Here is a 25,817-nt window from a genome sequence, read left to right on the forward strand (position 1 = left end):
ATTATTTCGTCGGTCGAGATAATTTAAATTAAGAACTCAAACCTTATACGTTGTAATGTAAGATTTCTATGGATAATGAATAGGAACTTTAAAGTTAAAGAACAGTATAGGAATAGTTTATTTATCACACAATACAGTTCACGAAAAAAATACACAATTAAAAAAATATATTATAAATAAAAGGCGAAATTTTCAAATGTTACATTTTTAAAAATACTTCTAAGATAATATAATCTGGCACAATTTTTGTTAAATAAAAACTCAAAATGAAATAAAAATATAAAAGTGACATTCAAATACCTTGTAAATTATACAATTAAAAAATGATATACCATGATTTATTATTTCTTTTAATAAGACTTATTACATAAACGGAATGGAAAGAATGAACGAAATATTTATGTATATATTTCAAGTTACAAATATTTTTTAAACTTCTAACTTTTATACAACTGTTATAGGGCACTCTCGAAATTGTAAATAATCTTTTAAGTAATAAGGCCTCGTTTAGTCGGTTGTTCGCGGCTTAAAATTGTAAAACCTTTTTTGATTTTACTCGAAAACTTACGTATCAACGAAAATTTTACGATACGGTCCACTGCAGAACGGCGGTATCCTTTCCACCAATGGAAACAACCCTAGAGTCGTCGTGCAAGAAATTGACTGCCGTCACGTGACTGCTGTGACCTCCATAACTATGACACAGCGACTAAAATTAGATATAATTTTATTAACTAATGTGTTACCTAATATAATAATTTTAAATTTATGGGGAGGGGGGGGGGGTTGTGTTATGTCACGAGCCGCCTCTGCTTAAAGAGCTAGTTATGTAACAAGTTGCGGAATGAATGTTTTAAGCCCTGGACGCAAAATTGTCAATGGACGGACAATGCGCCGAGTGCTTAAAAAACACTCTTTTCGCAACGAATTTCATACAAGATTTTTTTGTGAAAGCGGATAATTTGAGATTTTCATGCTATTATTGTTATTATTTATTTTTAAACATTTTTTAAAATGTTCTGTTAATCGGATTCTAAGACATTGTTTATGTATTGTTTAATGACAAAGTTCTGTCAGGTTCAAACGTCGCCGTATTTCCTACAAAGTTTTGTGAAAAAATGAGTGATAATGACGAGTCTTTGGATATTCAACAAGCTGCTGAAACTGCGCTATCCACGTTAGTGCCCGAGAAGTCGAAAAACTTATACGAGACCACCTACAACTTTGAAACCTGGGTGAAAGAAAAACATGTTGAGAATTTCACAGAAAAGGTATTGCTAGCCTATTTCCTGAAGTTATCCACTACCTTAAAGCCGTCAACTCGGTCGTGTAAATATTCGATGCTTCGCACCATGACTTACCTGAACAGAAACGTAGATATTAGCAAATTCACATACGTCATTGCATTTTTAAAAAGAAATGCTTCCGGATATCAGGCAAAGAAATCAAAAGTATTTACAAAACTGGAAATAGAACGCTGTATGAAAGAAGCCGATAACAAAGAATTCCTGTTAGCTAAAGTTGTCTTAATCGTTGGAGAATTTGGAGCATGTAGAAGGGAAGAAATCACGTTTTTAACCGTAGATGCCATTAAAGATTGTCAGTCATTTATTAGTGTGAAGATTCCGAATACAAAAACTCATTTTCCAAGAGTATTTACGATTACTGACGGACCAATAGATGGTATCAATTTCTTACATGTATTTCGTAAGCACGCAAAATTTCGACCACTCAATGTGACACATCAGCGATTTTTCTTGACGTATCGAAAAAATCAATGCTATACCCTGTCAGTTGGAATCAATACAATTGGAGGTATGCCAAAAAAGGTAGCGGAATTTCTTGGACTCTCCAACGCCATTGAATACACTGGTCATTGTTTCCGGCGCAGCTCTGCAACAATGTTGGCAGATTCATAGATATAACAGTTTTAAAGCGACATGGAAGTTGGCGATCAAGCTCGGTTGCTGAAGGTTACATTGAAAATTCAACTGAACAGAAAACCGAAATAGAAAAAAAGAATCATGGAACAGAAAGATACGCCAAATAAGAAATTAAAAGCAGTTCACGTAGAAGCAGAAGCTACCAGCCAGTACAAGAATTTACTTATTCCGACTCCTACAACTTGCATTTCTCTTAGAGACGAAAAGTTGGATGCCTCTTGTATTCACTTTAATAATTTAAGTAATTGTACCTTTAAGATTTATAATAAATAAATATTTTCATTGTTTCTAACGTTTCATTGTTTACTTTTAGGCACTAGTGCCTAAACAAGTGTCACTTTTAGATACTAGTGCCTAAAAGAATGTAATTTCGAATCTCAACTAAATATTAAAAACTGTCAATTTTGAAACGCTTTCACAAAAAAGTATTTTCGAACTTACTTTTGGTTGTATGACGGGGTAGCTGTATAATTTCACTTTGCCAAAATCGTCAGCTGTTACCATTAGTCTTGAATCGATGCTTCTGTCGCAGTAGTTAATGTCAGAGCCATCTGCGTTTTCCGGCCAAATACCTATCGTATTAAAGGTAAGCGTACACGTGTTTGATGCCCAATCCACGTCACGCATCAGACTGGTTTGGGGTATTTGCCGACAGGTACCAGCATTCCCTGAAACATTTTTATAATATTTATATAATATTCCAAAATAACCATAGGTACGTAAAGTTTTTTTTAAGTTTCTATTTATATTAGGTTAGCACCAACCGACCCTGTATACAGAGTGGTCCGAACCGTATTCAGGAAAGTTTGGTAGCATATTCTGCAGATAAAAATAAGTAAAAAAGTTCGTATAAATGTATGTCCTAAAATGCTCCGTTTCGGAGATACAGAGTGTAGAAATTTCTTTTTTATTTCGATTTTTTTCAAATAATTTCTGAAGTAACGTCTGGGAGTTTTCTAACATGAGGAATTTCATTTTGATGTCAATATGAATCCTATTTGTAGGGGGCGCCACCTACATATGTTTTAATTGTTTTGAAGAGTAATAACGTTTCTCTCTCGTCCGTACCTGTATAAAACTACTGGGTGAAAAAATATACATTTCCGTGATTTTTTACGTAAAAAGTGTATCTTGGTAAAAATCGCTACGAGCAACCGTTCTCAAGATATTTAGAATGGAAACAGTCAATACGTGTCATTATTGACAAAAAATAGCATGTTGAGTAGATAGTTATTTGAATGAAATGATAAATTTGGGAACTTCTTATTTTTTTAAATCGATCCTAAATTTTTCTTCGAAAAAAATATAATAAAACTTTTTTTTTGGTTGAACTTTTGACACAAAATCATTTGAAATTTATGATTTCAGTGTAATAACTATTCCTGTAAAATCAGTGAAATGGCGCTCATCATGTTTTTCACGTGGACCCTTCATATGTAGGTGGCGCCCCCTACAAATAGGAGTCATATTGACATTAAAATCAAATTTCTCATGTCAGAAAACTTCCAGACACCATTTTGAATCCAAATATTGACGTTACTTCAGAAATTATTTGGAAAAAATCGAAATAAAAAAGAAACTTCTACACCCTGTATCTCCGAAACGTAGCATTTTAGGACCTAATTTTTTTACTTATTTTTATATGCAGAATTTGCTGCCGAAGTATCCGGAATACATTTCGGACCACCCTATATATACAGGGACTTTCAAGGAATATTCGTTATTTTCACAAAATTAAAAAAAAATAGTATTTAGTTATTCTATTATTCCTATCAAACAGCATTGTGTAACGTCGCTATAAGTGGAACTGTTAGAACGTTGTTACTGTGTAAGTTGGAAAATAAAAATAAAGTTTGATATTGCCCGTTATCTTCCAGATAGAACATTGTCTAACACTCTTTGAAACAAAACTTTTTCTCAAATTTACAATATTGTATTGTATTGACTAAGAGTGGGGACCCTCCACTGCGGCCGCGAGGGCCTATTGTGGCTCAATTTCTACAAGCTCTAATATACAAAGAGCATTAAAGTTCACTCTCAAGACCCAGCCTTTTAACATAGGCCGTTATGTCCGAGGGTGATATGTCTCCTAGGTCTGATAGGTCTAGCATGGGTTTGCTTAACATCTCAAACCTGGTCCTGTCCCCAGCGGGGCAGGTACACATAACGTCCTTCATTGTTTCGTCATCTTCCATACAGAGTCGGCATTCGGCGTCTTCCACCAGTCCCATCCTCTGTAGGTGAGATCTCAGCCGGCAGTGGCCCGTGTACACTGCAGTGAGTGTACGCGCTCCATTCCTACCGGCCTTTAGGAGTTCTCCTGTTCTATGTTTGGATGGCCCTGCTAGGATTTTCTTGGCATGTTCCAACGTCGCACCCCTAACCCATTCACAGAGCCTGTTTCTTGCGAGATTTTTTGGAACGCTAAGTGTCGGTTCTGGGCCCACGAATGGCGAGCCTGCACCAATTTTGGCGAGGGAATCAGCACGTTCATTTCCCTCTAGGCCGACATGTCCCGACTATATATTAGCGACGCTTTGTTCCTATCTTCTAATATATTGAGTAGTTTCTTACAATGAAGAATCGTCATAGACGTGCTTTTCGTTGCCTCCAGTGCTTTCAGCGCGGCTTGACTATCCGAAAATATGCGTATTGTTTTCCCGGTGTATTGCTGTTCTACCAGCAGTTGCACACAGGTTTCAATAGCATATAGCTCAGCTTGGAAAATTGTGGTGTGTTTTCCAAGACTGTGGTAGATCTTAAATTTACAATATACTTACAATATAATAATTCATAATCTCCCGAATTACTTCTGAGTGTTTGATTATCCAAAGCCCAATCCAGATGAGTTATAAAACTGGAATGTCCCTAAAAATTTACAGATGTTCATAAATTTTCATCATATTTATTTGGAAATTTATTCTTACTGAACAACGCCCAACTCTACTATATTTCATTCCGTCATCCGATACTTGATAGATGTATATCTGGTTATCCCTAGAACCTAGTGCTACCATACTGCCATCTGGAGAGAACTGTATTACTTGGATAGGTTCATTTCCGTCTGTGTGTTGACCTAAAGCAAAATGTTTATTGTGTTCAAGTAAATTTTAAATTAGTATGTCTTCTTTGTACCTAACAGTTCTCTGGTTTGTGTTTCGAATATCATCCATTTACCATTGACACAACCGACTAGTATTACCGATCCATCATGTGAGAAAGCTACACTTTGAGCTTGTTCCTAAAATCGCACGAAAAAAGACTTTTAAGTATAACGCTTAAACTTTTGAAAGTAAAAATATTTACCCCGATATCTTTGCTCCATAAAATACTGTGCGACATTGATTCCCATAACTGTAGGACTCTATCATACCCAGCGGTGGCGAATTGAGGTATGCTTGGGTGTGCTGCCAGACCCCACAAATCATCAGTGTGACCTGTGCGAATAAAAAAGTATTTAAAGTGTTGCAAAATATTTATAACAGTGTTCTGTTTACCTAATATTATTGGTTGGAATCCTAAGTCGGATGTTCCAGTTAAGATACAATTTTTTGTTGTACCGACTAAAAGTTGTGAGCCTCTTCCTTCTGAAATGACTCTTACGCCACCATAATGAGGTTCAATCTGAGAATATAAAGAATAATATACAGATAATCTTCCTACCCTATATATTGTATTAACTATCATATAACATTACTAATCAGTAATGCAAATGTTAAGGTAACTATCCGTTCTGGACTGCGCCAATTTAAAATAGGAAATAACTTTAATAAACATACCTCACTAAATCCAACTGTACGTAAATTGTTATCCAGTTGGACTATTCTTCCATCTTTTCCACCGCCCGTTACCACACTGCCATCTTTCAATACACATATCGAAAATACGCTTCCCTCGTGGACGTTTTTAACTAACTTCCAAATGGTGTTAGTACCTCGACCCCAGACAGCTAGATTGCCATTGGAATCACCTAAAAATATTTAACATTTATTTATACCATACTTTGAAGTATAGGGACGCCCCAGTTTTCAAGAACAAATCTATTATTTTTTATGTGTAACAAAATTTGTTATACAGTATTACATTGTAGACCGTAGTCTGCCCAACTGTCTGGAAGGATTCCTGACAGTGAGAGTTTTTATGTTTGTCACTTTAATTCGCAAACAAATGGTATTTTCTGTAATTTTTTGGATGTCATCTGTAGAAATCTTCCCCGAGTCGTTGGACAGACTATACCATGCATGTTCGGTGGTAAATAGTATACATACCTGTCACTGTTTCTCCAGTTTGTAAGAACGCTACGCAGGTAACGTATTTCGGTTTATCTCTTGTTTCAAATATTCCCATTCTTTTGTACAATGTTCCATTCACGTCCAATGACCAAAACGCTATATGCGACTTTCCGCACGTTACTATCGTATTCCGGTCTATAGGGTGGAACTCCACAGCTACAATTGTATCCACCGAACTCTGTAAAGATATATAATTTATATTGTAGCGATTAATTTAGTTATTTCAAGGCAAAGTGGTTATTAAACTTATGAATAGACCTATTATATCAAAAATACCAACATAACATACCTTTGTTTCTGTAATTTTGTATCCATTTTCACCTTTTTGCCAATCCCACACCGATATGGTATGATCGGTGGAATCGTCAATGGCAACTAGTAAAATCCCGCCATCTGCTTTCGAGAAAGACAAGCAACAAACGGCGATACTGAAGTCGTTAATACCGATAACACTCTGTGTATGCAGGGTAACAGAGTTCCATACCCTAATGTGCGCCTAAAAAAACAATAGAAACAGCTTTAGTATAGAATGTTTAACATAGAAAGTATCTTGTACAATGTCGGCAAGAGAGAGTCCTGGGTCAGTATTGATATGTAAAAAAATGTCTTGTAAATCGGACAGAGGAAAAAGGGTTTATGACATAATTACTTAATAATAATAATAGCTCCCCTATATAGCGTTCAACGCCTTGGGAGTAGCAAGGTTTTCCATACTAGAGCCGTTCGGTATAAAAGCAAGGTAATGTGTTAACCGCCTAATTACGCCTTATTTCATGCGCTTTGTAAAATACCTGCTCTTCTCTTTGTTCAGTACATTTTAATCTACTGAAAGAATTGACTATTATACTCTTCGTACATACGAAAATCGGCACTCAAAGCCAGTCTTTGCCGACCGAGTATAGAGTAGGTACAAACAAACAAACAACAAACAAACAACGCTTTATTGTACAAAAAGCCAAAACGGCTTCATCGACAAAGCACTCACAAAACAAACAAAAGCACAAAAAAACACAAACAACAAAAAATACACAATACAAATAATACAATTCAAAAAAATTTAAGTCATTAAAATAACAAAAAGAATATACCGTATGATCGAATAAAAACGGCGTCAACGATGGCTATGAAATGAAGATCGCTGTCATTTTATATGTAAAATTATATGGGAAATGTCATCGATCGTTATTTCCAAGCCAACTGGACGCCGTTTTTTTCGATCATACGGTACATGGACAATTGCAGAACAGTACGCAGTAAACAGATATAATTTTAGAGTTATAAAATATTAAATACTTGAGACCTTTGACTAGTGTGTGAGATGATCAAAATTTTAAAATTCAAAATTGTTCATAATTAAACATCAACAAAAAAGTCGTTTACCGTATATAGGGCTCTCTCTAGTAAGTATGATTTTAGAGCTTTGCGAAATGCGGGAAAGAATGAAAGCAACTTGATATTCAAAGGCAGATGATTGTACATTTTTTTGGCATTGTACAGTATTGAACCTTTAACTAGTTCTGAGCTCGGGGTTGGCAGATAAAGATCGTGCTCCGCATTCCTAAGTGGATAGTTATGAGATGGCCTTTCGGGAATAGCAGATATGTGCTTGCGGATTAAGCAAACGGATTCAAAAATGAATAAAGAAGTCAGTATTTTGAAATGTTTAAAGAAATTCTGGCAGTGAGTTCTACTGTTCAGTCCCAATAAATATCGAACTGCTCTCTTTTGAAGTCTGAAAATACGATCAAATTTTGTTGTGCACCAAGTACCCCAGAACGGAAGGGCATAACGAAGATGTGACTCAAAAAGGGCATAATAGCTATTCTAGAGGTTGAGAAGTTCAGTTCCTTAGAAACTGATCTTAGCGCAAAACAGGCAGCGCTTAGTTTCTTTGATAGAGCTTCGATGTGAAAGTCCATTTTAACGAGTTGTCTACAACAAGTACTTGAGAGTAACAGTGACAGCTATCCGTGATTTAACCCTTTAGAAGTGCTTCTCTAAAAACTGGTCTGCAAAACAGTCTACAGAGCACAAAAAGTTTTTTTTTATTAAAAGTTTATGAAGGGTTTCAAATAACTGACATCAACACTCTCACTCCCACTCTCAAGAATATCAGTAATAAACATAGTAAAGCTCTAGTAATAGCATAGTAATTTTGTGCTCGGTATTTTAAGTATAGATTAAATGGTTTTTATTCTCTTTATACTTACCCTACTATTTAATTTATCGACCCCGGCAGCTTGACCAGTGGCTACCAACATTTTGTTTGGGTGTATCGCTAAACTAAAAAAAGAAAAAATCTGTTTGATGTCCTTGAAGATAATGATGAGGATCGATAATGATGTACAACTTTAAATATTTCATAGCATGATTACGATGGATAGAAATCAATACGACCTTCATATTTAAATAAACCAAACTAACTAGGACAAAAAATGGAGCATTTTACATTAAATCTTAGTTTTAAAAAATAACTTTTTTATTTTATAGATTTTCTTCTAGCTGCCAAAAAAGGTCTTTTCAAGAAATGTTATTTGTTATTGTATGAATTATATTTTTATTGGAAGATGAATACATAGTTCTGAAATACCTTTTAATATCATCGGTGTGCTCTAAATAATGTCTTTGATGTTGCTCTTCGGCGTTGTATAGGACTACTACCGCGGCTACGAAATAAACCATTTCGCCGGTGGGTAGGGAATAAAGGTTAGATCTGCAATCTCTACCTCTGTAGCCGTATACCCAGTCCAGTTTGAGCCTTTGGGTCGGAGCTGTCGATACCTATATATCACATAATCAATTTATCAGCATAAAAAAATAAAACATAGTAGAATAGCATAGCATTGTAAATCTATACTAATATATAAAATCCTTAAGTGACTGACATACTGATTAATCACGATCCTGATCAAACCACTCAACGTAAGAAGTTCAATTTTGGCATACAGGTTGATTCTAGGGTGTAGATAGGTCGATTCTAGGGTTCGATAAGAAGGGATTTTTCGAAATTCCAGTCCCAAGAGGGTAAAACCACCCCTCAAATATTACAATATTTTTTATTTAAAAAACGGTCAAGTTTCCGAAAAAACGCTTAAACACGTATATTTTATTTTGTTTTTTTACATATTTTAAGATTTTTTAAAAATGTATACAGGGTGTTTTGAAAAATCTGGTCATTGATTAATCACGATTCTGTTTAAAGCGCTTGACGTAAAAAGCTGATTTTTGGAAAACGGATTGACTTTAGGGTGTAGAAGTTCGATAAGAAGGGATTTTTCGAAACTCGAATTCTAAGGTAGTAAAACTATCCCTCAAATATTAAAATATTTTTTATTTAAAAACCGGTGAGTTTTTCGGAAAAACTCTTAAACACGTATATTTTATTTTGTTGTTTTACATATTTTAAGATTTTTTATAAATTTATACAGGGTGTTTCATAAAATATGACCTACTCAATGGTCATATTTTATGAAACACCCTTTGAATCACGATTCTGCTTAAACTGCTTGACGTTTAAAGCTGATTTTTGGCAAACGGATCGACTGTGGGGTGTCGAGGATCGATAAGGAGGGGTTTCTCGAACCTCAAATTCCAAGAGGGTGAAAACGCCCCTCAAATATTACAATATTTGTTATTTAAAAAACGGTTAGTCTTTCGGGAAAACGCTTGGACAAGCATAACTAATTTGGCTTTTTTACATATTTTGAAATTTTTTAAAAAATCATACAGGGTGTTCCAAAAAGTTGGGTAACATTTTAACCACGATTCTGCTTAAACTGCTTGACGTAAAAAGCTTATTTTTGGCAAACGGATTTTTCGAAAGTCAAATTCCAACGAGATGAAACTACCCCTCAAATATTACTAAGTTATATAATAATATCGCCATATTGTTTTTTCTCATGCTGACATAAATGTGAGAAAATTTTATCCAGTTTGTATGTTAATGGAAATTCTTGCTTTGCTTTATCATCACCATTACAAATGATTAATTCGACGAGAACGAAGTCGCTGGTACACGCAAGTATTCTATAATATTCTTAGAATATTATACTACAATATTTTTTTAGATTAGTGTTTTTTATACTAATGGGGTAGTATATGGTCGGTACGTCGCACAGTGTTGCAGCCCATGGACAAAAATACGAGAATCCAAATTTAAATTCGAATTTAAAAAATGTCAAAATAAAAATACTAAATTTACCACAATACACCAAAACACTTTTACTTTTACACCGGACACGCGTTTCGCTAACCATGTTAGCATCATCAGCAGTAATTAAAAAATGTGTTCTTTTAACAGTAAAATATCCGTACTTATAAAATAAATTCAGGAATGCCTTCAGGTCACAAAAATTTGTTTATATTTCTATAAAAAAATTACTCGATAAAGCATTAAGTATTGAACGTTTTCGCTGTCATTTTAGTAGCAGATTGTTTCTTTAATAGCATTTATATAAGTTTTATTTTGCTATGTTTGCTGTTAGTGAAGGTAAGTGTATTAAAAATAGTTAACAGAAATCGTATGAGTTCATCACACTAAAATATGGATGGCCAAACATAAAGAACATAGAAATCGTATCGCAGTGTACAGTAAAAGAACTTAAAAAGAAAAAAGAAGCACTAGCAACGACAATTTCCGGACGACCGGTATCCATGGATTAATAATTAATTAAATAAAAACGCCATTAAAAAATAAAGAAGAGTAAGAGCCAAGTAAATGCCGTTTAGGGCTGGACCTCGCCAAAATTATCATAGATTATCATTCCCTAGCTGTCTTTGACGCCGTTTTTTTTCAATAGTATGGTATAAGTGATCTTTTCAAATTGGTACTCTGCAATGGCGCTAACTATATCTAAATATCTAAAACCCTTCTAAACTATAAAATACTCTTACCTTAGTTATTTCATAGTTATCAGTAATTTCTGTAGGGGCGTACAATATTATCGGTCTGCCTTTAAGGTAGAGTTTTACGGTTTTCTCCTCTTCATTGTACTGAGCGTCTTTTGTTCTAAAAAATAATTTCTTTTAGTATGATACTTGTACACATAGAGCTTAGGTACGTGCAGGTGAAATTTTGAAAACTGTTGAATTTAGGCATACACAAATAGAGAGGCATAGACGACATTATATTATACAAAGTTACCTTTATTGTTGACTTAATGAAATAAAAAATGTCAATTATTTGGAGATTGTTAAATGCATTACAGCTCACAATAGAACTCAATGGAGAAGGGTTGTAAACTCAGTTAATAGCGGCAACCAAAAAGTAGAGAGGCAACAAAGCAATGGGATTTTTGAATGTCCGGAGTGCGGTAGGCAGATAACATCACGTATCGGGCTTTTCAGTCACAGAAAAGCTCATGAAAGAAAACGTCTTGCGTGACCATTTTCTTTATGTGTGTCGAATACTCGTCAGCGAGTAACGGCTGTATGTATGTATGTATGTAATACTATTTTAGGGATACCCTGAGTATTTCAAAATTTTTAACGGTTTCGTATATTCACGGTTTTATATTTTATATGGCATTTTCCACAGTAAATTTTTATCAAAGCCACTCAATGATTTTTGTCTCGTATTTTACAGTTGAAAGGGCCATATGAAATATATCTGCGAAACCGTTAAAAATTTTGAAATACTCTAAATATAATAAATGTTCATTTTTTAATTCTTCATCTAATAAAAAAATAATCTAGAGGGTGTTGTAGAGAAAAATTATTTCACCATTTAAAAAACTGAAGAAAATTTATCTAATATTTTAGAAAGTTTGGTGTAGAATTTTGAACACGCTGTATGATTTAAGGTTCTAATATAGTAAAGTTAAATGCAGACTATCTAAATTAAATACCTAATAGAGTTTTGATTTCAGAACAGTTCTTGTATTTTTAAAAATTTTGAAAAGTTGATAAATATATATTTTTTATTTATTTATATAGAAGTTAAAATATTTTCCTTAAATACATCCTTGTACATACTTTAAGTTTGCACTTAAACAAAATTCTGAAGTGTTTTATTCTATTCCGACGCACTTTTGCCGGACCCTGTATAGCAAAGCAACATACAGGGTCGCTGATATGTATGGAAACGGTCGATTATAAGGTAAAATATAAGAGGTACCTCAAAAAGTTAAATATAAAAGTTATAGGGTTTTCAAATATCTATTAGCGGGTAATAAATTTAATTATACGGGGTCGGTCATAAAGTTGTGGCACATCAAAGTTTCATTTTTTTAAATGGAACCCTCTGTATATTATCGCATATTTCGGTTGTGACTAGTAGTGGGAACTATCGAATGAATACTATCGAAACATCCGATAGTTGCAATTCATTCGAATAATTCGATAGCTAGTAAGAAAACATTCGTCGAAAACTATTCGAATAAAAATTATCGAATAGATGCGTCATCTGCCTTGAAATATTGTATTCTAGTAATTCGGCAGCAAAAACCATTTATTTATAAAATTCATTCATTTATCAAATTCATTTATTCGTCAGGATCGATTTTAATGAAATATAAACTGGATTTTAGTTGTCGTCCGGCGACGTAGGTTTCTTTCCTAGAAACCCGACAGCGGTCGGTGGCAATGCCACAATGCCACACAATGCTATGAAAGAAGCCGGCATCTTTGATTTTTTGCGGAGTCAAATAAAGATAAGGACACATTATTTTTTTATTGAGGTGCTAGTATTTACACAGAAAATACATTATGAAGGGCGCTGTTGCCATATATTCGTATTAGTTGGTATTAGCAAAGAATATTATTCTTTAGCATTAGTTAGTTAGGGATAGTATGTCTAATGTTTTGCATTTTTTTTATTAATATTCTGTTATTACACTGCAATAATACTTTCTATTTTGGATGTAGAAAAATGTTTTTTAATGTTTTTAAGCAAAGACTGGTTTAATAAATAATAATAACAGTAATAATTTGTTATACCTATTAACAACAAAATTTAAAATCATTTAATAATATAAACATTTTTTTTAAGTAGTAGCAAAATATAAACAACAAATAGAAGTCAAAAGTATATATATTAGATCCTATTTAAAAATAATATAGTCTCTAAATGGCAAGGTTGGTTTATTAAATAATAATAGTTACAGAACTAATTTGTTATATTAACAACAAATTTTAAAATCATGAAATATAAACATTTATTAATTTTCTAAGCATGCAAGTGTAATGGAAGGAAAATATAAATAAAAAATTAGAAATAAAAATTATTTATATTACTTTTTATTACTTTATATTACTATTTAAAAATAATATTTACTTTTACTGGCATTTACTTTAAAAAATAAATGAAATATTTCTTCGCAAAAAACTACATGTAAGAGAATTAGCATAAACAAAATACAAACACTGTTAACTTTTTTTTTAAATTGGCACTGTAAAACTTTCAATTTAATTTTATCACCCCAAAATTTGAGTTCGATAACCTTTTTTACTTAACCACATTACTTAAATATCATTATTAAGTTCAACTAATTCATATTATTAAAACATCTAAAATACAAATATGTATTTTAAAATTAATTGTAAGTTCATCTCATCTCTCTTAAAAATTGCTACTTCTCAAAATTTCCCATTAAAAAATGCAATCTAACCTAACCATAATATACCATATAAAATTAAATAATTGAAAGATCGGGCTACAGAAAATCACACAAATTTTCGGAAAAATTTTGACCACTTCGCACACAATCGTCAATTAAAAAAAACTACTATTTTAGTATTTTAAATATTTTAATAAACGCAAAAATAGCATAGTATTTACAAGACGAAGTTATAAAAATTTGGAAAAACTAATAATGCACTGACGCACACAAAAATCAAACGAATACTAAATTTCATTTATCAAAAGCATTCGATAGTCGTGGCTCGTGGCGCAACGATAACCATTTAGTCGCACGGCGAGGTTGTCACTTATGCTTTAGTATACAAATGAATGAATGATTTTATTCGAATAAAACCATTCGATAGTTGAAATCATTCATTCAGTAACCATTCGATAGTCTAATTCATTCGATAGTTCCCATCGCTAGTTGTGACCTCAAACCACCCGTTTCCGAGTTATTGACTTTTGAAAATATCACTTAAACAATTCGATTTAATTAATTTCGATGTGTTCGGTTTCATTTAGCGATGCTATTCTGCGGAAACTGTGATACTTTAATAATATTTGACATTAGTTTTCAAGTTACCATTTATAGATGTATAAAATGAGATTAGATCAAGTCTGGAAATTACAAAATTTTCGTACAAATTACAAACATTTTAAAATCAAAACTTCATAATTCGGAAATTGTCGAATTTAGGTACATTATGTGTATTACGATTATGTATCATAATAATCGATCGTTCCCGTACATATCAGCGACCCTGTATAATCGAGCATATACAGGGTTGTTCACCACATACGACACGGAGTATTGTAGCTAAACGATGAGATTTTTACAAATTGTAAGTTTGGGGTTCGTTGAAGGACTATTAGAGGTACAATTTAAAAATATTTTTACAAGATACAGAGTGTCCCAAATAAGTAAAAAATATCAAAGTTGTATTTTTTTAAATGGAACACCCTGTATATTATTACATTTTTAGTTTCTACGATTAAAATAAAGGTAAATTTGATTAAGGTTTATTATACTTAAACATTACGTTTTTGAAATATTTTCAATTTTGTGAAATTGCAGTAAAAATTTTAAAGCTTTATTTCTCCAAGGGTATCAATGTTTTTAATACTAAATATTTAATGAAGTTTATTTATTGATCAGTTATTGTGTTGCAATAATAAAAATAATACTACTTTATAGAGAGTGTCTAAAAATTTACTTTAAATAATTATTAACTTCAAACGGCAACAACTTCTTTAATTTAAATAGAATGCCCTGTATATTTTAGGAAAATCAGATGCACAATTAAATTGTCTATCAAATTGTATTATACCATTTTTTACCTATCCCTTCAAGTTTTCGTAGAAAATGCATTTTCTTATAATTTAGACCTCATTTATCAATATATCCATGGAATATTGACATTTTAGATTGTTTTTAAAGCAACAAATGTACAAAATGTACAGACAAATGTACAAAATGTATAGAAAATGTTTGAAGCCCATTTGTATGCAAAAAGAAAACTATTTAAAACTTTATAAAAGAGTATACCATTAATTAAATATAACACCATTATTTCCGCCCATATACTAATTAATTACATACTTAATTGTGTCCGTTAATAAATTATTATCAATAAATGTGGATTTGAGTCAGAAATCAATATAATAATAAGTTATCAAATTAAAGTCTCTGTTGTTATAAATAAGCATTTATTAAAAAATGAAATATCATTTTTAAGGTGTTACTTTTTATCACACTGTCTAATGCCCATACAAAATTCAGTTTTTTAGTATTTGGAGCAATTATTATTAATCAATGCAAACAGTCAGTTAATGTAGTTTGAATACTGGATCATATTAATTGGTCCTCTTTAACAAATATTTGAACAGTTTTTTTTTATTTTTTAATGAAATAAACGAATTATATCGACAATATTAGTATCTGTACTCTTTAAAAATTTGATACATCTTTAAAAATAATCTAAAATGTCAATAGTCCATGGATATATTGATAAATAAGTTCTAAATTACAAGAAAATAAATTTTCTACGGAAACTTAAAGAGATAGGTAAAAAATGGTATAATATAATTTGATAGACAATTAAATTGTGCATCTGATTCTTGTAAAATATACAGGGTGTTCCATTTAAATTAAACAAGTTATTGCCGTTTGAAGCTAATAATTATTTAAAATAAATTTTTAGACACTCTGTATAAGGTAGTATTATTTTTATTATTGCAACACAATAACTGATCAGTAAATAAACTACAGTAAATATTTACTATTAAAAACTTTGATACCCTTGGAGAAATGAAGCCTTAAAATTTTACTGCAATTTCACAAAATTGAAAATATTTCAAAAACGGTAAGGTTTAAGTATAATAAATCGTAATCAAATTTACCTTTATTTTAATCGTAGAAACTAAAAATGTAATAATATACTGGGTGTTCCATTTAAAAAAATGCAACTTTGATATTTTTTACTTATTTGGGACACTCTGTATCTTGTAAAATTATTTTTAAATTGTACCTCTAATAGTCCTTCATCGAACCCAAAACTTACAATTTGTAAAAATCTCATCGTTTAGCAACAATATTTCGTGTCGTATGTGGTGAACAACCCTGTATACTATTCTTTAATTCTTTGACATTACTTTTCTCTATTATATTAGAATTACGTTAATTCAACGGTAAACTTTATACAATATAAGAATAACATATACATACAATTTTCCTTTGGCGTAACTCATATCACCGTTATTTGCACACTACAAATAAATAATTCGCGGAAGAAAAAAATTATCGCGACGATCACCGATGCTACAAGCGAATTATTTACAATTGAACTCTCTATCTGAACGCTGATACGGCTGATAAAGTTAACAGACGGCTCGGTACGCCAGAACTGCACACAGCGAAATAAAACATTTGTATTATTCTGCTTTTTTCGTTGGATAAAACGCGAAGGTAAATGGCTGTGTCCGATGCGGTCGATGGATCTATATCAAGCCGGCGAATTTTGAGTTGTTAACCCAGACATGTGTATAAAAATAAAAATGTTTATAAATTATTACCCAGAAATGGAATGACTCATATAATTTTATTAAGAAATCAATTGTTAAGAGACAATTAATTCGGATTGTTATAAAAAAACAAACTGACAAAACTAATGGAACGGGAAAAATGTATAACCCTCTGTTCGATTTCGATATATTTTTTTAAGAATTATAGCTTCATTCTTCATGAATACATCTGACTTATTTGCCATTTTAAAAGATTCGTTCTTATATCATATACAGGGCTGTAAAATAAGTAAGGAATTTTCAGAGTTTTTTGAGATAGCCTGTAGAGTGAGCAACTGACGATTGAAAACATTTTGTCGTATCAAATTGACACTTCACTCACAATAAAAATCACTTGTGACACTTATTATAGGGCAATATCCCACTTCTGATGTTAGAAATCAGATTATTGTATTAATAACCTGACACACAATAGATCTGTCCACACAACAGATCTGTAAGGTCGCGGTGAGTAACTCCCCTTCTAAACATTCTACATTCTAAACATTAATAACCTGTCAATTTATGCAATAATGATTATGTTTATGTTAAGAGTGACAGGGAATATGGTGGTCGTATCGCAGGTTGCCTCTTACTGCTTGAGGGAAGCCCCAGACCGTCACTTGGACTTGTTTATACATACAGGGTTCGGCAATAGTGCCTCGGGCATCTGTAGCCCCTAGAATAAAAAACTTGGGTATTTTGGGTAAATGCAAACCTAAAGTATCTGGAGTATGTATTTCAGTAAAATATTTTAACTTCTATAGGGTGGGTAAAAAAAGCGTGAGTGAATCGGAGTGATTTTTAAACACCCTGTATATTATTGCATTTTTGGCTTTATTTCAGATCACTTTACATAAGTAATACTTTACATTTTGGCTTTATTTCAGATCACTTACATTTCCTAAGTTATCAGTAAATATACTTCGATAGTTTCAGAGATGAAAAAGCTGAAATAAATATAAAATATATTTTTTTCAGCTTTCATAAAAAAATATTAAAAATATATGACTTGTGTGCTTACTTTGCTATAAATATGGTAATCGTAAGTCATACAAGGATATTCAAAATTCTACATCAAACTATCTAAAATATAAAATAATTTTTGTATTGTACCCTGTATATTATTTTTTAATAGACGGAGAATCAAAAAGTTAACTTTTTTTGTACTTAAGAGTATTTTAAAATTTTTAATGGTTTCGCAGATATTCGTGATTTTATGTTTCATATAAATGATATTACTCTCGTATTTTACCGTTGAAAGAGCCATATGTAATAATATCTCGAGAATCTGCGAAACCGTTAAAAATTCTGAAATACTGTAAATATAAAAAATGTTCATTTTTTAATTTTCCATCTAACAAAGAATGAATATACAGGGGAAAAAAATATTAAAAAAAATAAAAAAAAATTTAAAATTTTTTAAAAACCATTAAAAAAACAAGAAATCTTATTTTATATTTCATAAAGTTTGGCGTAGAAATTTTAACACTCTGTTTGATTTAAGATTACGATATAGCACAAAGTAAGTAAACACCATCTAAAGTTAATACCTAATATAGTTTTGATTTCAGGACGGTTCCTGTATTTGTAATATTTTTTTTAGGAAAGGCTGAGAGTATTTTTAATTTATTTATTAATATCTCTGAAACTATAAAAATCTATTTACTCATATCTTAGGATTATGTAAATTAATCTGAAAGTAGGCCAAAAATGCAATAATATACAGGGTGTTACATTTAAAAAAAATCATCCCTATCCACTCACATTTTTTGACCCATGCATCATCGTGTAGAAGTTAATTTTTTTCTGAAATACGTCCTAGTACATACCTTAGGTTTGCACTTAGACAAAAATCCCAAGTTTTTATTCTAGGAGTTACAGACGCCCGATGCACTATTGCCGGACTCTGTATTTTTTTAAGAATTATAACTTCATTCTTCATGAATACATCTGACTTGTTGGCCATTTTTAAAAAATTCGATCTTATATCCTATGCAGGGCTTTAAGTAAGGAAATTTCAGGGTTTTTTCAGATACTCTGTAGAGTGAGCAACTGACGCGTCATGACGATTGAAACGTGTCATGACGATTGAAAACATTTTATCGTATCAAATTGTAGCCGGATTTTTTTCAAACAATTCCTATTCTATTCACAATTCAAATCGATTTTTTTTCTTTTTTTATTTTGACAACTATGAAAAACTATGAATAGGGCTATAACTCTAAGTATAAACCACTCACTCACCTCCTTTGATCGTTATCGTTAATTCATTGGCGTGAATCGTCTCCAGGACTCGAAGTTTTCTTTAGCCAAGAAACTCGAATTTATCATAAAATAGAGCAAAATAAAGTGAACAAGAATAACAATCAGGAAAATAAGCACAACAAACCAATTTGCGGCACTTATTATGGGGTAATATCCCACTTCTGTTGTTAGAAATCAGATTATTGTATTAATAACCTGTTAAGAGTGACAAGGAACGTGATGATCGTATCGCGCAAGTTGGCTCTCACCAGCTAAGGTAAGCCCCAGACCGCGACTTGGAATTGTCTATACATATAACACATTTTAAAAAATCCTATATCTTTCTACTAATTCAGATAACAAAGTGAATAAAAAAAAAGAAAATGTTAGACTAAAAGAAACAAGTCAGGCTACAACTTGATGTCACAAAATATTTTTAACTGTCAATTGCTCACTCCAGATAGTATCCAAAAAACACAGAACATTTCTTACTTACTTTACAGCCTTGTAAATGAATTAAGAAAGAATAGTTTAATAAGTTAGATGTAGGTACTCGGTAAATCCTATTCGCGAACAAACAAGCTAAAACTCTTGAAAAAGTATATCAAAATCGAGAGAAAGCTTCAAGAGGAAACTTTTATGTAACCTTTTCCAGTTTTCCTAATTCTGCCAGTGTTATTATCGATAAAAACAACCAATTTTAAAATGTTTAACCAAAAATTATTTAAGTAGCTATTATTAAACATTAGATATTTTTAATTAGTAGAATTGTTGATGTTTAGTGCTATTGCTGAAATTCGTATTACCTTGACTCTTTCACAGTGATCGATCATAAACAAAAGAAGAAAATTACTTATTTAGCTGTGTTACCGGGCAGGTGGGGTTTCATTATTTTTTTTATCAAAGCTAATCGGTAAAATCGAATGAATTACCGCAGTACCGCAAGTTATATTCTCTTAAATTATCATTATCCTTCAACGAAAGAGACAATGGCGAATAAAAATGCCCCATTCTATAGTAAACGTCACGAATATAAATAATATATATAAACGCCACAAAAATATGGGAGTGATTCATCGCTTGATGAAGTTAGAATCGACACGCGCGCTATCATTTTTACAGTAAAAACGTAAATTTTTACCGCAGACGTAGGGTTTTAAAGGCCCGGTCTAATCATCTGCCTGCGCTCCTCCTACTTATTCTAAAATGTTAGCGTGATTGACAAAGACGATACTATATCGCGTTTCTTTGATTGATTCGTTTTTGTGCGTCAGTCCATTGGTGTGCTTGCAGTGCGACCAATGGGGCATTCCATTTTATATTTATAACCAAATATATGTTTTGACAAGACTTTGACAGTTAAAACAACAAATTATAACAGATTATATATTGATTATTATATGACTCGAAACACCACGGCACTGGAATTAAGTTTTATGTGACCTTGAACAGTTCACATGGTAGCGACCATAGACAAACTAACAAAAGCAAGACGCGTCAACGCTGTACTGCAAAACGGTAACAAGTTTTATAAGAGTTTATTACCGCGCTTGCGTCAACTTGCCTTTTAGACGAGGACGGTTTACTTATGGATTGTGTATTTTGTAGTAGCCTTTTAGACAAGGATGTTTAATTAAAAAGCGTTTATTAAAATCATTCCATCGGTAAAATAAACAATAATTTCTGGACATAACAGATATAAAAACAAAAGTTAAATAAACGAAAACGTATTCCTCTTATTAAAATAACAAAAGAAGATGATAAAAACAACAGTTATGGTAAACAGAAATAAAAGCATTATTCTTCAAAAGGTACAAAAAAAAAAATAATTATGTATATTATAATATTAATAATAGGAACAACAAGAAACATCTTAAAAATATACAACTTTTTCAAATATAAAACAAAAACATAAACTTCACATTTTCACAAGAATTTGCAAAAATATTAACATTTCGAGTCTATTGTAAAATATAAAGCACGAAAATTCAAATCATAAAAAGATTAAAAAGATAAAGATTCTTATAACTTACAGTCAATTTGTAGGACCTTCGTTTTGTCTACGTTAGTGATGTAATCACAATAACATGTATAATCACAGTAATTATTATGTTCTTCATAAATGTAAAATGTATTAAATTATTTGTTTTCGTTTTGTACGCTAATAAAATAATAATAATAACCAAACAAAACGCAAAATCAGGAATTCAACAGTTCGTTCAAGGATGGTTCAAGGCAAAAACGTTTTTCGTTTTATTTAGGTTAGGTTTGAGGAGTGCGACTGCGCGATGATTTCTGACTCAACTGGCCAGCGCAAAAACAATAATTCGACTTCCTCAATCCTTTGAAAAGTCTTGCTTTTGTTAGTTTGTCTATGGTAGCGACCGCTGAATCACTCCCAAACATTCGTGGCGTTTACTATATCTTATTAGCCAGCCATACCAACAGGTATGGCAGGCTATTAAGATCGGCAAAAAAAAAGTTTTTTTAATTTCACTAAAAATGAGTTATTTGGGTCATAAATGCACCTAAATACAAAATATTTTCACGGTGTTTGTCTGTCTGTCTGTTTGTCCGTCTGTAACACGATAACTCAAAAACCGCTAAACCGATTTTAACCAAATTTGGCACAAAAATACTGTGGCACCCGAGAATCTGGCCATTAGTTTTTGGTGGGGGTGGGGCGTTGGTAAGGGGGTATGGGAGGGGGTTAAAAATTTTAAAAAATCGTAACTCCAAAACTGCAGTAGCTAGCGAAACGCGGTTTTCAATTTAAGATTAGGAATAATATTTGCAACAAAATTTGTAATACCATCAAAATCAGTCAAAGTCGCAGTTTTTGAGATAAAAAAAAATTGGAAAAATTATTCCTTTACTTTGAAACTAAAAGAACTGCCTACCAACTTTTTATTAACATATTGTATGGGCGGCTATACGTGCCTCCCGGCGCCAATTTTTTTTATTCCCTTTGTTTGCTTTTATACAGGGTTTTATACGTAACTCATTCATCAAAACTTTTTAGAATTTAATTTAGATATAAATTTGAATGTTTCAAGTTAAAGTTATTTCTAGATGTATTCTCTTCCGGTTAAATCGGAAATGGCTGAACATTTGCTTATTTTAGCCAGAATACCCAATGTTTTTTTCGATTTTTGAATTCTATTTGAAATTCTAAACACATCTTGGGTATAATATCATAAGCTGCATTCGGAACCTCGCACATCACAGTGGTTCCCAGATAGGTCATTAGAAATATTAATATCAAAATTCCCCTGTAAACGATACATAATAAATAACAAAATCCAGTAAGCCTGGTGTAGCGCTTTTTTTATTAGAAATGTCACCTTTTTGCTACTGGTATCAAGCTGACATAAACAGTTTTCAGATAACGCCAATTAATTACTTATTTTATTAAAATTGATAAAAGCTGTTGCCTTTTCTGTAATGGACGTTCGAAAAGAAGGTAAAAAGAACTGTTTTTTCTTTTTTGTACTTAATTAAACCTAAGTAATATTAGTTTATGGCAATTTATTTGAAGGCAACAAAAATAGTATTTTTACATTTTTGCTTGTCACTCTTTAAGATTTTTAACTACTTTCCCTTTCAAATCCTCTTAAACGGCATGATAATACTTGTTGCTTAAAGTATATTGCATATAAATTAATTGCCACTGGCTGCCGCGAATTGCCGCCGGATCTTATACCGGGTGGTTAAAGATTGACTTTTTGTCTTAAAATAAAAGTAACTTATTTTTTCCTCTTCGTGTCAACTTAGTTCGTGGACACACTGTATATCAATTGACAATAAAATTATATTTATAAAATGAAACAATTGTCTCTTTTATTTTTTCAACATTTAAAATAAATTTGACCTCTTCGATATCAAAAAACATGTACCTACATATGTGCAAACATAATCTGTATACCTTTCCGAATAGTTAGAACTTAAAATGCAAATCACACGAACTGGGCCCAATTTTTTTAATACATATTACATTAAGTTTTTTATATACATTTATTTAGCATTTGTTATCACTCTCTATTAAAAAATGTGCAGTCAAGCTATATCTAGATATCTAACAGTTATGACTGCGCAGCTAATTAAGGGGAACCACTGTGCACATCAAGTGTTAAAATCTGTATAGTAGGTGATAATAGTCTAGTTGGCCAAAATGTTGGCCAAAATCAATAATTTTTGACAATAAGTTTAATAAAGTTGTAATAAATTAATTTATGCGGGTTTATATTTGATTGATGTCCTCTAACGGACAGAAGAACTTTTTTATAAAGGTAAATTGTATTCAGATAACTTATTGTGATTCCAAAAATATGTAGTAACGTAGTAGTTCTATGTCCATAAAATATTTGAACACCCTGTAAGTATATTTATGACTCACAAATATCAATTATCTTATAAGCCTTCTTCAACCCAAATGTGAAGCTTTAAATATATACCGGGTGCGTCTCAAAAGTGGCTCACCCCCTATAACTTTTTTATTTTTTCAGATAAAAAAACGAGATTTGGTATGTTAGTATGTGACATAAATTAGGATTGATTGACGTATTCAATTGTTTTTGGTCACTTCCTGTTTCACCGGAAATGACTACAACTTTTGATTTTTAAACGGAACCCTCAGTATTTTTTTACTTTATTCCATAGAAAATAACACTCTGAATAGAATGACATTTCATACGTCAACTTTTGACATTTTCACATATTATGGTTTATTTGAAATTATAACTAGCGGTTCGTAACGAAAATTTGACTTGAAATACCAAGTGTGTGGTATCAAATTATTCGTAAAAAAATGCTTTTTCCAAATATGCTAATGAGCCACCCTCGTTCCATTTGAAAAAATTGAGATATGATTAAAATTACGATTTGAGCATTTACTAACTGGCCAGGACAAGACAATATAAACATTAGACGATCAAATCAATTTTTCCAAGGCTCCTTGACTAAGAATTAGTGTTTTTAACATAGTCTTAGATTGAATATTAAAATAAGATATTTTATTAAGCGAAAATTTCAAAAGTTGATATATGATATGTCATTTTATTCAGAATGTCATTTTCTATCGAATAAAGTAAAAAAATACCGAGGGTGTCATTTAAAAACCAAAAGTTGTAGTCATTTCCGGTGAAACAGGAAGTGACCAAAAACCATTGAATACATCAATCAATCCTAATATATGTCATATAGTAATATACCAAATCTCGTTTTTCCATCTGGAAAAATAAAAAAGTTATGGGGGTAAGCCACTTTTGAGACGCACCCGGTATATGCTCTTATCTTGTCTGAGTAATATCAATTATTAATAAAACAAATTAGCGCTTAGTGCTACATATAGTATTATTAACACACCAACGGCAAACAAACGTAGCTATTATTTTTGACGTGTGACGTTAGACAACCTACCCGTGCTTATAGTTAGGTGCTGCAAGGTTATTATTTGACTTAAACAGATTCATAAAGGATTTGGTGGAAAACCTAAAAAAAAATAAACAAGAACAAAAATTAAAACAAAAAAAAACATAAGAAAAAAAAACAATAAATTAAAGAAATAATTAAAATCTTAAAAAGAGAAAATAAAATGTACATTATTATCAGGTATGATAACAGATATCCACATAATGTTTTAAGCGACTTTTTGTTTACTTATTTTATATTATTTCTTTCTTTTAGTCAAAAAACTTACTTGCTTTGCATACCGGTTGGACTTCCGGTAACTCCAGTTTGATTGAAGTCTCCGGTGGAACTCCATCGTTTATGAAGGCTACCGTTGTTTGAGATTATACTGAAACAAGAAAAAGCTCATTTAAAATTGTATTAAAAATTTTAAAAGCGACAAAGAAGATATAAGAAGATCTACAATACATGACACGCAAGCTAAAAGAAGTTTACAGGTTGTTAATTTGTTTATTACTCGCGACAAGAGCTTTATGGTTGAAATATGGCAACCTCGGCCCGCTCGTCGAGAGACGACGCGACGGGACTTAGCTTAGTCACAAAATAGAAATCAACAATTGATTTCTATTTTGTGGCATAGTACTCATTTGGAATGTAGGCAGTGTTGCCATTGTTCCCCAATAAGTAACCGTCCAGTTAACAATCTGTATATAGATTGGGGATTAGATATACAGGGTATTCCTTAATGACATGGTAATATTTAAGGAGGTTATTCTTGGACTTATTCTAAGAAAAAAACTTCATATGAATGTGTGTCCTAAACATCTTTCTGAGATACAGGGTGGTAAAATTTTCAAAAAATATCTTTTTTTCATAAATCTGATTTAATTATACATATCTTTATGAAACTTGATACACATCTTCTATGCATCAAAATACCTTTTTTAGTGTACAAAATTTTTTATTTATTTCAACCAGTGCCGTCCATACGGGTTTTACATTGAATATTTTTGGAGATTTTTTTTTTGTATATCAAAATAAGCATTTATTCAATCAAATATACCATCAGAGATATTGTGAAAAAAAAATAAAAAAAATTTACAACCCTGGATCTAAAAAGTTAAAATGTTTAGGTTTGGTTATATTCATATAAAGTTTTTTTCTTAGAATAGGTCCAAGAATCACCTCCTCAAATATTAGCATGTCATTAAGGAACACCCTGTATATTTACTTTTTACTCTAACG

General features: G+C 31.7%; 1 protein-coding gene across 8 annotated transcripts in view; it reads right to left on the reverse strand.

Annotated features, from left to right (window-relative positions):
- Positions 1 to 330: 330 nt before the first annotated feature.
- LOC115888162 (echinoderm microtubule-associated protein-like 2) overlaps positions 331 to 25,817 on the reverse strand; it is a 196,265-nt gene continuing 170,778 nt past the window's right edge. For 7 of the 8 annotated variants that reach the window (XM_030907766.1, XM_030907768.1, XM_030907761.1 and 4 more), the window contains 15 exons: positions 24,862 to 24,960; positions 24,582 to 24,653; positions 11,129 to 11,243; positions 8,826 to 9,016; positions 8,446 to 8,518; positions 6,525 to 6,731; positions 6,212 to 6,413; positions 5,723 to 5,913; positions 5,441 to 5,567; positions 5,250 to 5,380; positions 5,079 to 5,184; positions 4,871 to 5,019; positions 4,724 to 4,811; positions 2,385 to 2,611; positions 331 to 709 (listed from right to left, as the gene is read on the reverse strand). In XM_030907766.1, coding sequence (XP_030763626.1) covers positions 584 to 709; positions 2,385 to 2,611; positions 4,724 to 4,811; positions 4,871 to 5,019; positions 5,079 to 5,184; positions 5,250 to 5,380; positions 5,441 to 5,567; positions 5,723 to 5,913; positions 6,212 to 6,413; positions 6,525 to 6,731; positions 8,446 to 8,518; positions 8,826 to 9,016; positions 11,129 to 11,243; positions 24,582 to 24,653; positions 24,862 to 24,960 — 2,104 coding nt within the window. In that variant the 3' untranslated portion in view covers positions 331 to 583. The remainder of the gene's footprint in view (positions 710 to 2,384; positions 2,612 to 4,723; positions 4,812 to 4,870; positions 5,020 to 5,078; positions 5,185 to 5,249; positions 5,381 to 5,440; positions 5,568 to 5,722; positions 5,914 to 6,211; positions 6,414 to 6,524; positions 6,732 to 8,445; positions 8,519 to 8,825; positions 9,017 to 11,128; positions 11,244 to 24,581; positions 24,654 to 24,861; positions 24,961 to 25,817) is intronic. The other variant, XM_030907767.1, reaches the window with a different exon arrangement.

Source organism: Sitophilus oryzae, unplaced genomic scaffold (genome assembly GCF_002938485.1).
Source record: "Sitophilus oryzae breed Bouriz unplaced genomic scaffold, Soryzae_2.0 scaffold_684_pilon_pilon, whole genome shotgun sequence".
NCBI lineage: Eukaryota > Metazoa > Arthropoda > Insecta > Coleoptera > Curculionidae > Sitophilus > Sitophilus oryzae.